We start from the raw sequence: 13,896 nt of genomic DNA on the forward strand, positions 1-13,896 counted from the left end.
AAACTGAGACAAAAGGACCGGACAAACAAATAATGAAAATGAGGAAAATAATCGGCATAATGATAATACATGTGCAACAAATATCGAGAACAGCGGAAGAAGAATCCTTCAAACTGAGTAGAGAGGGAGTGGGAACAGGTCAATGATAGAGAGAGACGTTGAGTGAACTTATTCCCTTTGGTTCCAGATACCACTGTTCCTGAACCTGGTGGTGTGGGACCTGAGGCTCCTGTACCTCCTTCCTGATGGTTGATGGGGTAATAACTGTCCCTGAACCTGGTGGTGTGGGACCTGAGGCTCCTGTACCTCCTTCCTGATGGTTGAGGGGTAATAACTGTTCCTGAACCTGGTGGTGTGGGACCTGAGGCTCCTGTACCTCCTTCCTGATGGTTGAGGGGTAATAACTGTTCCTGCACCTGGTGATGTGGGACCTGAGGCTCCTGTATCTCCTTCCTGATGGTTGAGGGGGTAATAACTGTTCCTGAACCTGGTGGTGTGGGTCCTGAGGCTCCTGTACCTCCTTCCTGATGGTTGAGGGGTAATAACTGTTCCTGAACCTGGTGATGTGGGTCCTGAGGTTCCTGTCCCTCCTTCCTGATGGTTGAGGGGTAATAACTGTTCCTGAACCTGGTGGTGTGGGTCCTGAGGCTCCTGTACCTCCTTCCTGATGGTTGAGGGGTAATAACTGTTCCTGCACCTGGTGATGTGGGACCTGAGGCTCCTGTATCTCCTTCCTGATGGTTGAGGGGGTAATAACTGTTCCTGAACCTGGTGGTGTGGGTCCTGAGGCTCCTGTACCTCCTTCCTGATGGTTGAGGGGTAATAACTGTTCCTGAACCTGGTGATGTGGGTCCTGAGGTTCCTGTCCCTCCTTCCTGATGGTTGAGGGGTAATAACTGTTCCTGAACCTGGTGGTGTGGGTCCTGAGGCTCCTGTACCTCCTTCCCGATGGTTGAGGGGTAATAACTGTTCCTGAACCTGGTGGTGTGGGTCCTGAGGCTCCTGTATCTCCTTCCTGATGGTTGAGGGGGTAATAACTGTTCCTGAACCTGGTGGTGTGGGTCCTGAGGCTCCTGTACCTCCTTCCTGATGGTTGAGGGGTAATAACTGTTCCTGAACCTGGTGATGTGGGTCCTGAGGTTCCTGTCCCTCCTTCCTGATGGTTGAGGGGTAATAACTGTTCCTGAACCTGGTGGTGTGGGTCCTGAGGCTCCTGTACCTCCTTCCTGATGGTTGAGGGGTAATAACTGTTCCTGCACCTGGTGATGTGGGACCTGAGGCTCCTGTATCTCCTTCCTGATGGTTGAGGGGGTAATAACTGTTCCTGAACCTGGTGGTGTGGGTCCTGAGGCTCCTGTACCTCCTTCCTGATGGTTGAGGGGTAATAACTGTTCCTGAACCTGGTGATGTGGGTCCTGAGGTTCCTGTCCCTCCTTCCTGATGGTTGAGGGGTAATAACTGTTCCTGAACCTGGTGGTGTGGGTCCTGAGGCTCCTGTACCTCCTTCCCGATGGTTGAGGGGTAATAACTGTTCCTGAACCTGGTGGTGTGGGTCCTGAGGCTCCTGTACCTCCTTCCTGATGGTTGAGGGGTAATAACTGTTCCTGAACCTGGTGGTGTGGGTCCTGAGGCTCCTGTACCTCCTTCCTGATGGTTGAGGGGTAATAACTGTTCCTGAACCTGGTGGTGTGGGTCCTGAGGCTCCTGTACCTCCTTCCTGATGGTTGAGGGGGTAATAACTGTTCCTGAACCTGGTGGTGTGGGTCCTGAGGCTCCTGTACCTCCTTCCTGATGGTTGAGGGGTAATAACTGTTCCTGAACCTGGTGATGTGGGTCCTGAGGTTCCTGTCCCTCCTTCCTGATGGTTGAGGGGTAATAACTGTTCCTGAACCTGGTGGTGTGGGTCCTGAGGCTCCTGTACCTCCTTCCTGATGGTTGAGGGGTAATAACTGTTCCTGAACCTGGTGGTGTGGGTCCTGAGGCTCCTGTACCTCCTTCCTGATGGTTGAGGGGTAATAACTGTTCCTGAACCTGGTGGTGTGGGTCCTGAGGCTCCTGTACCTCCTTCCTGATGGTTGAGGGGTAATAACTGTCCCTGAACCTGGTGGTGTGGGTCCTGAGGCTCCTGTACCTCCTTCCTGATGGTTGAGGGGTAATAACTGTCCCTGAACCTGGTGGTGTGGGTCCTGAGGCTCCTGTACCTCCTTCCTGATGGTTGAGGGGTAATAACTGTCCCTGAACCTGGTGGTGTGGGACCTGAGGCTCCTGTACCTCCTTCCTGATGGTTGAGGGGTAATAACTGTCCCTGAACCTGGTGGTGTGGGTCCTGAGGCTCCTGTACCTCCTTCCTGATGGTTGAGGGGTAATAACTGTCCCTGAACCTGGTGGTGTGGGTCCTGAGGCTCCTGTACCTCCTTCCTGATGGTGAGGGGGTAATAACTGTTCCTGAACCTGGTGGTGTGGGTCCTGAGGCTCCTGTACCTCCTTCCTGATGGTTGAGGGGGTAATAACTGTCCCTGAACCTGGTGGCGTGGGTCCTGAGGCTCCTGTACCTCCTTCCTGATGGTTGAGGGGTAATAACTGTCCCTGAACCTGGTGGTGTGGGTCCTGAGGTTCCCGTACCTCCTTTCTGATGGTTGAGGGGGTAATAACTGTTCCTGAACCTGGTGGTGTGGGTCCTGAGGCTCCCGTACCTCCTTCCTGATGGTTGAGGGGTAATAACTGTTCCTGAACCTGGTGGTGTGGGTCCTGAGGCTCCTGTACCTCCTTCCTGATGGTTGAGGGGTAATTACTGTTCCTGAACCTGGTGGTGTGGGTCCTGAGGCTCCTGTATCTCCTTCCTGATGGTTGAGGGGTAATAACTGTTCCTGAACCTGGTGGTGTGGGTCCTGAGGCTCCTGTACCTCCTTCCTGATGGTTGAGGGGTAATAACTGTTCCTGAACCTGGTGGTGTGGGTCCTGAGGCTCCTGTACCTCCTTCCTGATGGTTGAGGGGGTAATAACTGTCCCTGAACCTGGTGGTGTGGGTCCTGAGGCTCCTGTACCTCCTTCCTGATGGTTGAGGGGTAATAACTGTTCCTGGACCTGCTGGTGTGGGTCCTGAGGCTCCTGTACCTCCTTCCTGATGGTTGAGGGGTAATAACTGTTCCTGAACCTGCTGGTGTGGGTCCTGAGGCTCCTGTACCTCCTTCCTGATGGTTGAGGGGGTAATAACTGTTCCTGAACCTGCTGGTGTGGGTCCTGAGGCTCCTGTACCTCCTTCCTGATGGTTGAGGGGGTAATAACTGTCCCTGAACCTGGTGGTGTGGGTCCTGAGGCTCCTGTACCTCCTTCCTGATGGTTGAGGGGGTAATAACTGTCCCTGAACCTGGTGGTGTGGGTCCTGAGGCTCCTGTACCTCCTTCCTGATGGTTGAGGGGTAATAACTGTCCCTGAACCTGGTGGTGTGGGTCCTGAGGCTCCTGTACCTCCTTTCTGATGGTTCAGGGGTAATAACTGTCCCTGGACCTGGTGGTGTGGGTCCTGAGGCTCCTGTACCTCCTTCCTGATGGTTGAGGGGTAATAACTGTTCCTGAACCTGCTGGTGTGGGTCCTGAGGCTCCTGTACCTCCTTCCTGATGGTTGAGGGGGTAATAACTGTTCCTGAACCTGCTGGTGTGGGTCCTGAGGCTCCTGTACCTCCTTCCTGATGGTTGAGGGGGTAATAACTGTCCCTGAACCTGGTGGTGTGGGTCCTGAGGCTCCTGTACCTCCTTCCTGATGGTTGAGAGGTAATAACTGTCCCTGAACCTGGTAGTGTGGGACCTGAGGCTCCCGTACCTCCTTCCTGATGGTTGAGGGGTAATAACTGTCCTTGAACCTGGTGGTGTGAGTCCTGAGGCTCCTGTACCTCCTTCCTGATGGTTGAGGGGTAATAACTGTTCCTGAACCTGGTGGTGTGGGTCCTGAGGCTCCCGTACCTCCTTCCTGATGGTTGAGGGGTAATAACTGTCCCTGAACCTGGTGGTGTGAGTCCTGAGGCTCCTGTACCTCCTTCCTGATGGTTGAGGGGTAATAGCTGTTCCTGAACCTGGTGGTGTGGGACCTGAGGCTCCTGTACCTCCTTCCTGATGGCTGAGGGGTAATAACTGTTCCTGAACCTGGTGGTGTGGGTCCTGAGGCTCCTGTACCTCCTTCCTGATGGTTGAGGGGTAATAACTGTCCCTGAACCTGGTGGTGTGGGTCCTGAGGCTCCTGTACCTCCTTCCTGATGGTTGAGGGGTAATAACTGTTCCTGAACCTGGTGATGTGGGTCCTGAGGCTCCTGTACCTCCTTCCTGATGGTTGAGAGGGTAATAACTGTTCCTGAACCTGGTGGTGTGGGTCCTGAGGATCCTGTACCTCCTTCCTGATGGTTGAGGGGTAATAACTGTTCTTGAACCTGGTGCTGTGGGTCCTGAGGCTCCTGTACCTCCTTCCTGATGGTTGAGGGGTAATAACTGTTCCTGAACCTGGTGCTGTGGGTCCTGAGGCTCCTGTACCTCCTTCCTGATGGTTGAGTGGGTAATAACTGTCCCTGAACCTGGTGGTGTGGGTCCTGAGGCTCCTGTACCTCCTTCCTGATGGTTGAGGGGTAATAACTGTTCCTGAACCTGGTGGTGTGGGTCCTGAGGCTCCTGTACCTCCTTCCTGATGGTTGAGGGGTAATAACTGTTCCTGAACCTGGTGGTGTGGGTCCTGAGGCTCCTGTACCTCCTTCCTGATGGTTGAGGGGTAATAACTGTTCCTGAACCTGGTGGTGTGGGTCCTGAGGCTCCTGTACCTCCTTCCTGATGGTTGAGGGGTAATAACTGTCCCTGAACCTGGTGGTGTGGGTCCTGAGGCTCCTGTACCTCTTTCCTGATGGTTGAGGGGTAATAACTGTTCCTGAACCTGGTGGTGTGGGTCCTGAGGCTCCTGTACCTCCTTCCTGATGGTTGAGGGGTAATAACTGTTCCTGAACTTGGTGGTGTGGGTCCTGAGGCTCCTGTACCTCCTTCCTGATGGTTGAGGGGGTAATAACTGTTCCTGAACCTGGTGGTGTGGGACCTGAGGCTCCTGTACCTCCTTCCCGATGGTTGAGGGGGTAATAACTGTTCCTGAACCCGGTGGTGTGGGTCTAGAGGCTGCTGTACCTCCTTCCTGATGGGTGAGGGGGTAATAACTAATCCTGAACCAGGCGGTGTGGGTCCTGACGCTCCTGTACCTCCTTCCTGACGGTTGAGGGGTAATAACTGTCCCTGAACCTGGTGGTGTGGGTCCTGAAGCTCCTCTACCTCCTTCCTGACGGTTGAGGGGTAATAACTGTCGCTGAACCTGGTGGTGTGGGTCCTGAGGCTCCTGTACCTCCTTCCTGACGGTTGGGGGGTAATAACTGTTCCTGAACCTGGTGGTGTGGGTCCTGAGGCTCCTGTACCTCCTTCCTGACGGTTGGGGGGTAATAACTGTTCCTGAACCTGGTGGTGTGGGACCTGAGGCTCCTATACCTCCTTCCTGACGGTTGAGGGGTAATAACTGTCACTGAACCTGGTGGTGTGGGTCCTGAGGCTCCTGTTCCTCCTTCCTGATGGTTGAGGGTAATAACTGTCCCTGAACCTGGTGGAGTGGGTCTTGAGACTCCTGTACCTCCTTCCAGATGGGTGAGGGGGTAATAACTAATCCTGAACCAGGCGGTGTGGGACCTGAGGCTCCTGTACTTCCTTCCTGATGGTTGAGGGGTAATAACTGTCCCTGAACCTGGTGGTGTTGGTCCTGAGGCTCCTGTGCCTACTTCCAGGTGGTTCAGGGGTAATAACTGTCCCTGAACCTGGTGGTGTGGGTCCTGAGGCTCCTGTGCCTCCTTCCTGATGGTTCAGGGGTAATAACTGTCCCTGAACCTGGTGGTGTGGGTCCTGAGGCTCCTGTGCCTCCTTCCTGATGGTTCAGGGGTAATAACTGTCCCTGAACCTGATGGTGTGGGTCCTGAGGCTCCTGTACCTCCTTCCTGATGGTTCAGGGGTAATAACTGTCCCTGAACCTGGTGGTGTGGGACCTGAGGCTCCTGTACCTCCTTCCTGATGGTTCAGGGGTAATAACTGTCCCTGAACCTGGTGGTGTGGGTCCTGAGGCTCCTGTACCTCCTTCCTGATCGTTCAGGGGTAATAACTGTCCCTGAACCTGGTGGTGTGGGACCTGAGGCTCCTGTACCTCCTTCCTGATGGTTGAGGGGTAATAACTGTCCCTGAACCTGCTGGTGTGGGTCCTGAGGCTCCTGTACCTCCTTCCTGATGGTTGAGGGGTAATAACTGTCCCTGAACCTGGTGGTGTGGGTCCTGAGGCTCCTGTACCTCCTTCCTGATGGTTGAGGGGTCATAACTGGCCCTGAACCTGGTGGTGTGGGTCCTGAGGCTCCTGTACCTCCTTCCTGATGGTTGAGGGGTAATAACTGTCCCTGAACCTGGTGGTGTGGGTCCTGAGGCTCCTGTACCTCCTTCCTGATGGTTGAGGGGGTAATAACTGTCCTTGAACCTGGTGGTGTGCGTCCTGAGGCTCCTGTACCTACTTCCTGGTGGTTCAGGGGTAATAACTGTCCCTGAACCTGGTGGTGTGGGTCCTGAGGCTCCTGTACCTCCTTCCTGATGGTTCAGGGATAATAACTGTCCCTGAACCTGGTGGTGTGGGACCTGAGTCTCCTGTGCCTCCTTCCTGATGGTTCAGGGGTAATAACTGTCCCTGAACCTGGTGGTGTGGGTCCTGAGGCTCCTGTACCTCCTTCCTGATGGTTGAGGGGTAATAACTGTTCCTGAACCTGGTGGTGTGGGACCTGAGGCTCCTGTACCTCCTTCCTGATGGTTGAGGGGTAATAACTGTCCCTGAACCTGGTGGTGTGGGTCCTGAGGCTCCTGTACCTCCTTCCTGATGGTTGAGGGGTAATAACTGTCCCTGAACCTGGTGGTGTGGGTCCTGAGGCTCCTGTACCTCCTTCCTGATGGTTGAGGGGCAATAACTGTCCCTGAACCTGGTGGTGTGGGTCCTGAGGCTCCTGTACCTCCTTCCTGATGGTTGAGGGGCAATAACTGTTCCTGAACCTGGTGGTGTGGGTCCTGAGGCTCCTGTTCCTCCTTCCTGATGGTTGAGGGGTAATAACTGTCCCTGAACCTGGTGGTGTGGGTCTTGAGGCTCCTGTACCTCCTTCCAGATGGGTGAGGGGGTAATAACTGATCCTGAACCAGGCGGTGTGGGACCTGAGGCTCCTGTACTTCCTTCCTGATGGTTGAGGGGTAATAACTGTCCCTGAACCTGGTGATGTGGGTCCTGAGGCTCCTGTTCCTCCTTCCTGATGGTTGAGGGGTAATAACTGTCCCTGAACCTGGTGGAGTGGGTCTTGAGGCTCCTGTACCTCCTTCCAGATGGGTGAGGGGGTAATAACTAATCCTGAACCAGGCGGTGTGGGACCTGAGGCTCCTGTACTTCCTTCCTGATGGTTGAGGGGTAATAACTGTCCCTGAACCTGGTGGTGTGGGTCCTGAGGCTCCTGTGCCTACTTCCAGGTGGTTCAGGGGTAATAACTGTCCCTGAACCTGGTGGTGTGGGTCCTTAGGCTCCTGTGCCTCCTTCCTGATGGTTCAGGGGTAATAACTGTCCCTGAACCTGGTGGTGTGGGTCCTGAGGCTCCTGTGCCTCCTTCCTGATGGTTCAGGGGTAATAACTGTCCCTGAACCTGGTGGTGTGGGTCCTGAGGCTCCTGTGCCTCCTTCCTGATGGTTCAGGGGTAATAACTGTCCCTGAACCTGGTGGTGTGGGACCTGAGGCTCCTGTACCTCCTTCCTGATGGTTCAGGGGTAATAACTGTCCCTGAACCTGGTGGTGTGGGTCCTGAGGCTCCTGTACCTCCTTCCTGATGGTTCAGGGGTAATAACTGTCCCTGAACCTGGTGGTGTGGGACCTGAGGCTCCTGTACCTCCTTCCTGATGGTTGAGGGGTAATAACTGTCCCTGAACCTGCTGGTGTGCGTCCTGAGGCTCCTGTACCTCCTTCCTGGTGGTTCAGGGGTAATAACTGTCCCTGAACCTGGTGGTGTGGGTCCTGAGGCTCCTGTACCTCCTTCCTGATGGTTCAGGGGTAATAACTGTCCCTGAACCTGGTGGTGTGGGTCCTGAGGCTCCTGTACCTCCTTCCTGATGGTTCAGGGGTAATAACTGTCCCTGAACCTGGTGGTGTGGGTCCTGAGGCTCCTGTACCTCCTTCCTGATGGTTGAGGGGTAATAACTGTTCCTGAACCTGGTGGTGTGGGACCTGAGGCTCCTGTACCTCCTTCCTGATGGTTGAGGGGTAATAACTGTCCCTGAACCTGGTGGTGTGGGTCCTGAGGCTCCTGTACCTCCTTCCTGATGGTTGAGGGGTAATAACTGTCCCTGAACCTGGTGGTGTGGGTCCTGAGGCTCCTGTACCTCCTTCCTGATGGTTGAGGGGTAATAACTGTCCCTGAACCTGGTGGTGTGGGACCTGAGGTTCCTGTACCTCCTTCCTGACGGTTGAGGGGTAATAACTGTCCGTGAACCTGGTGGTGTGGGACCTGAGGTTCCTGTACCTCCTTCCTGATGGTTGGGGGGGTAATAACTGTCCCTGAACCTGGTGGTGTGGGTCCTGAGGCTCCTATACCTCCTTCCTGGTGGTTGGGGGGTAATAACTGTTCCTGAACCTGGTGGGGTGGGTCCTGAGGTTCCTGTACCTCCTTTCTGGTGGTTGAGGGGTAATAACTGTTCCTGAACCTGGTGGGGTGGGTCCTGAGGTTCCTGTACCTCCTTCCTGATGGTTCAGGGGTAATAACTGTCCCTGAACCTGGTGGTGTGGGTCCTGAGGCTCCTGTACCTCCTTCCTGATGGTTCAGGGGTAATAACTGTTCCTGAACCTGGTGGTGTGGGTCCTGAGGCTCCTGTACCTCCTTCCTGATGGTTGAGGGGTAATAATTGTTCCTGAACCTGGTGGTGTGGGACCTGAGGCTCCTGTACCTCCTTCCTGATGGTTGAGGGGTAATAACTGTTCCTGAACCTGGTGGTGTGGGTCCTGAGGCTCCTGTACCTCCTTCCTGATGGTTGAGGGGTAATAACTGTTCCTGAACCTGGTGGTGTGGGTCCTGAGGCTCCTGTACCTCCTTCCTGATGGTTGAGGGGTAATTACTGTTCCTGAACCTGGTGGTGTGGGTCCTGAGGCTCCTGTACCTCCTTCCTGATGGTTGAGGGGTAATAACTGTTCCTGAACCTGGTGGTGTGGGTCCTGAGGCTCCTGTACCTCCTTCCTGATGGTTGAGGGGTAATAACTGTTCCTGAACCTGGTGGTGTGGGTCCTGAGGCTCCTGTACCTCCTTCCTGATGGCTGAGGGGTAATAACAGTTCCTGAACCTGGTGGTGTGGGTCCTGAGGCTCCTGTACCTCCTTCCTGATGGTTGAGGGGGTAATAACTGTCCCTGAACCTGGTGGTGTGGGTCCTGAGGCTCCTGTACCTCCTTCCTGATGGTTGAGGGGTAATAACTGTTCCTGAACCTGGTGGTGTGGGTCCTGAGGCTCCTGTACCTCCTTCCTGATGGTTGAGGGGGTAATAACTGTCCCTGAACCTGCTGGTGTGGGTCCTGAGGCTCCTGTACCTCCTTCCTGATGGTTGAGGGGTAATAACTGTTCCTGGACCTGCTGGTGTGGGTCCTGAGGCTCCTGTACCTCCTTCCTGATGGTTGAGGGGTAATAACTGTTCCTGGACCTGCTGGTGTGGGTCCTGAGGCTCCTGTACCTCCTTCCTGATGGTTGAGGGGGTAATAACTGTTCCTGAACCTGCTGGTGTGGGTCCTGAGGCTCCTGTACCTCCTTCCTGATGGTTGAGGGGGTAATAACTGTTCCTGAACCTGGTGGTGTGGGTCCTGAGGCTCCTGTACCTCCTTCCTGATGGTTGAGGGGGTAATAACTGTCCCTGAACCTGGTGGTGTGGGTCCTGAGGCTCCTGTACCTCCTTCCTGATGGTTGAGGGGGTAATAACTGTCCCTGAACCTGGTGGTGTGGGTCCTGAGGCTCCTGTACCTCCTTTCTGATGGTTGAGGGGTAATAACTGTCCCTGAACCTGGTGGTGTGGGTCCTGAGGCTCCTGTACCTCCTTTCTGATGGTTGAGGGGTAATAACTGTCCCTGGACCTGGTGGTGTGGGTCCTGAGGCTCCTGTACCTCCTTCCTGATGGTTGAGGGGTAATAACTGTTCCTGAACCTGCTGGTGTGGGTCCTGAGGCTCCTGTACCTCCTTTCTGATGGTTGAGGGGGTAATAACTGTTCCTGAACCTGCTGGTGTGGGTCCAGAGGCTCCTGTACCTCCTTCCTGATGGTTGAGGGGGTAATAACTGTCCCTGAACCTGGTGGTGTGGGTCCTGAGGCTCCTGTACCTCCTTCCTGATGGTTGAGAGGTAATAACTGTCCCTGAACCTGGTAGTGTGGGACCTGAGGCTCCTGTACCTCCTTCCTGATGGTTGAGGGGTAATAACTGTTCCTGAACCTGGTGGTGTGGGACCTGAGGCTCCTGTACCTCCTTCCTGATGGTTGAGGGGTAATAACTGTCCCTGAACCTGGTGGTGTGGGTCCTGAGGCTCCTGTACCTCCTTCCTGATGGTTGAGGGGTAATAACTGTCCCTGAACCTGGTGGTGTGGGTCCTGAGGCTCCTGTACCTCCTTCCTGACGGTTGAGGGGTAATAACTGTCCCTGAACCTGATGGTGTGGGACCTGAGGTTCCTGTACCTCCTTCCTGACGGTTGAGGGGTAATAACTGTCCCTGAACCTGGTGGTGTGGGACCTGAGGTTCCTGTACCTCCTTCCTGGTGGTTGGGGGGTAATAACTGTTCCTGAACCTGGTGGTGTGGGTCCTGAGGTTCCTGTACCTCCTTTCTGGTGGTTGAGGGGTAATAACTGTTCCTGAACCTGGTGGGGTGGGTCCTGAGGTTCCTGTACCTCCTTCCTGATGGTTCAGGGGTAATAACTGTCCCTGAACCTGGTGGTGTGGGTCCTGAGGCTCCTGTACCTCCTTCCTGATGGTTCAGGGGTAATAACTGTCCCTGAACCTGGTGGTGTGGGTCCTGAGGCTCCTGTACCTCCTTCCTGATGGTTCAGGGGTAATAACTGTTCCTGAACCTGGTGGTGTGGGTCCTGAGGCTCCTGTACCTCCTTCCTGATGGTTGAGGGGTAATAATTGTTCCTGAACCTGGTGGTGTGGGACCTGAGGCTCCTGTACCTCCTTCCTGATGGTTGAGGGGTAATAACTGTTCCTGAACCTGGTGGTGTGGGTCCTGAGGCTCCTGTACCTCCTTCCTGATGGTTGAGGGGTAATAACTGTTCCTGAACCTGGTGGTGTGGGTCCTGAGGCTCCTGTACCTCCTTCCTGATGGTTGAGGGGTAATTACTGTTCCTGAACCTGGTGGTGTGGGTCCTGAGGCTCCTGTACCTCCTTCCTGATGGTTGAGGGGTAATAACTGTTCCTGAACCTGGTGGTGTGGGTCCTGAGGCTCCTGTACCTCCTTCCTGATGGTTGAGGGGTAATAACTGTTCCTGAACCTGGTGGTGTGGGTCCTGAGGCTCCTGTACCTCCTTCCTGATGGCTGAGGGGTAATAACAGTTCCTGAACCTGGTGGTGTGGGTCCTGAGGCTCCTGTACCTCCTTCCTGATGGTTGAGGGGGTAATAACTGTCCCTGAACCTGGTGGTGTGGGTCCTGAGGCTCCTGTACCTCCTTCCTGATGGTTGAGGGGTAATAACTGTTCCTGAACCTGGTGGTGTGGGTCCTGAGGCTCCTGTACCTCCTTCCTGATGGTTGAGGGGGTAATAACTGTCCCTGAACCTGGTGGTGTGGGTCCTGAGGCTCCTGTACCTCCTTCCTGATGGTTGAGGGGTAATAACTGTTCCTGGACCTGCTGGTGTGGGTCCTGAGGCTCCTGTACCTCCTTCCTGATGGTTGAGGGGTAATAACTGTTCCTGGACCTGCTGGTGTGGGTCCTGAGGCTCCTGTACCTCCTTCCTGATGGTTGAGGGGGTAATAACTGTTCCTGAACCTGCTGGTGTGGGTCCTGAGGCTCCTGTACCTCCTTCCTGATGGTTGAGGGGGTAATAACTGTTCCTGAACCTGGTGGTGTGGCTCCTGAGGCTCCTGTACCTCCTTCCTGATGGTTGAGGGGGTAATAACTGTCCCTGAACCTGGTGGTGTGGGTCCTGAGGCTCCTGTACCTCCTTCCTGATGGTTGAGGGGGTAATAACTGTCCCTGAACCTGGTGGTGTGGGTCCTGAGGCTCCTGTACCTCCTTTCTGATGGTTGAGGGGTAATAACTGTCCCTGGACCTGGTGGTGTGGGTCCTGAGGCTCCTGTACCTCCTTCCTGATGGTTGAGGGGTAATAACTGTTCCTGAACCTGGTGATGTGGGTCCTGAGGCTCCTGTACCTCCTTCCTGATGGTTGAGAGGGTAATAACTGTTCCTGAACCTGGTGATGTGGGTCCTGAGGCTCCTGTACCTCCTTCCTGATGGTTGAGGGGTAATAACTGTTCCTGAACCTGATGGTGTGGGACCTGAGGTTCCTGTACCTCCTTTCTGGTGGTTGAGGGGTAATAACTGTTCCTGAACCTGGTGGGGTGGGTCCTGAGGTTCCTGTACCTCCTTCCTGATGGTTCAGGGGTAATAACTGTCCCTGAACCTGGTGGTGTGGGTCCTGAGGCTCCTGTACCTCCTTCCTGATGGTTCAGGGGTAATAACTGTCCCTGAACCTGGTGGTGTGGGTCCTGAGGCTCCTGTACCTCCTTCCTGATGGTTCAGGGGTAATAACTGTTCCTGAACCTGGTGGTGTGGGTCCTGAGGCTCCTGTACCTCCTTCCTGATGGTTGAGGGGTAATAATTGTTCCTGAACCTGGTGGTGTGGGACCTGAGGCTCCTGTACCTCCTTCCTGATGGTTGAGGGGTAATAACTGTTCCTGAACCTGGTGGTGTGGGTCCTGAGGCTCCTGTACCTCCTTCCTGATGGTTGAGGGGTAATAACTGTTCCTGAACCTGGTGGTGTGGGTCCTGAGGCTCCTGTACCTCCTTCCTGATGGTTGAGGGGTAATTACTGTTCCTGAACCTGGTGGTGTGGGTCCTGAGGCTCCTGTACCTCCTTCCTGATGGTTGAGGGGTAATAACTGTTCCTGAACCTGGTGGTGTGGGTCCTGAGGCTCCTGTACCTCCTTCCTGATGGTTGAGGGGTAATAACTGTTCCTGAACCTGGTGGTGTGGGTCCTGAGGCTCCTGTACCTCCTTCCTGATGGCTGAGGGGTAATAACAGTTCCTGAACCTGGTGGTGTGGGTCCTGAGGCTCCTGTACCTCCTTCCTGATGGTTGAGGGGGTAATAACTGTCCCTGAACCTGGTGGTGTGGGTCCTGAGGCTCCTGTACCTCCTTCCTGATGGTTGAGGGGTAATAACTGTTCCTGAACCTGGTGGTGTGGGTCCTGAGGCTCCTGTACCTCCTTCCTGATGGTTGAGGGGGTAATAACTGTCCCTGAACCTGGTGGTGTGGGTCCTGAGGCTCCTGTACCTCCTTCCTGATGGTTGAGGGGTAATAACTGTTCCTGGACCTGCTGGTGTGGGTCCTGAGGCTCCTGTACCTCCTTCCTGATGGTTGAGGGGTAATAACTGTTCCTGGACCTGCTGGTGTGGGTCCTGAGGCTCCTGTACCTCCTTCCTGATGGTTGAGGGGGTAATAACTGTTCCTGAACCTGCTGGTGTGGGTCCTGAGGCTCCTGTACCTCCTTCCTGATGGTTGAGGGGGTAATAACTGTTCCTGAACCTGGTGGTGTGGCTCCTGAGGCTCCTGTACCTCCTTCCTGATGGTTGAGGGGGTAATAACTGTCCCTGA

General features: G+C 54.8%; 1 protein-coding gene across 1 annotated transcript in view; it reads right to left on the reverse strand.

Annotated features, from left to right (window-relative positions):
• The window catches only part of LOC140191844 (uncharacterized), a 66,137-nt gene that overhangs the window by 46,516 nt on the left and 5,725 nt on the right, over window positions 1-13,896 (reverse strand). Inside the window, exons 2-9 of the mRNA XM_072249635.1 lie at window positions 11,227-11,500; window positions 9,893-10,022; window positions 9,119-9,387; window positions 4,982-5,111; window positions 3,505-3,565; window positions 2,944-3,423; window positions 2,452-2,581; window positions 1,641-1,739 (exon numbers count right to left, since the gene is read on the reverse strand). Coding sequence (XP_072105736.1) covers window positions 1,641-1,739; window positions 2,452-2,581; window positions 2,944-3,423; window positions 3,505-3,565; window positions 4,982-5,111; window positions 9,119-9,387; window positions 9,893-10,022; window positions 11,227-11,500 — 1,573 coding nt within the window. The remainder of the gene's footprint in view (window positions 1-1,640; window positions 1,740-2,451; window positions 2,582-2,943; window positions 3,424-3,504; window positions 3,566-4,981; window positions 5,112-9,118; window positions 9,388-9,892; window positions 10,023-11,226; window positions 11,501-13,896) is intronic.

Source organism: Mobula birostris, chromosome X (genome assembly GCF_030028105.1).
Source record: "Mobula birostris isolate sMobBir1 chromosome X, sMobBir1.hap1, whole genome shotgun sequence".
Classification (NCBI taxonomy): domain Eukaryota; kingdom Metazoa; phylum Chordata; class Chondrichthyes; order Myliobatiformes; family Myliobatidae; genus Mobula; species Mobula birostris.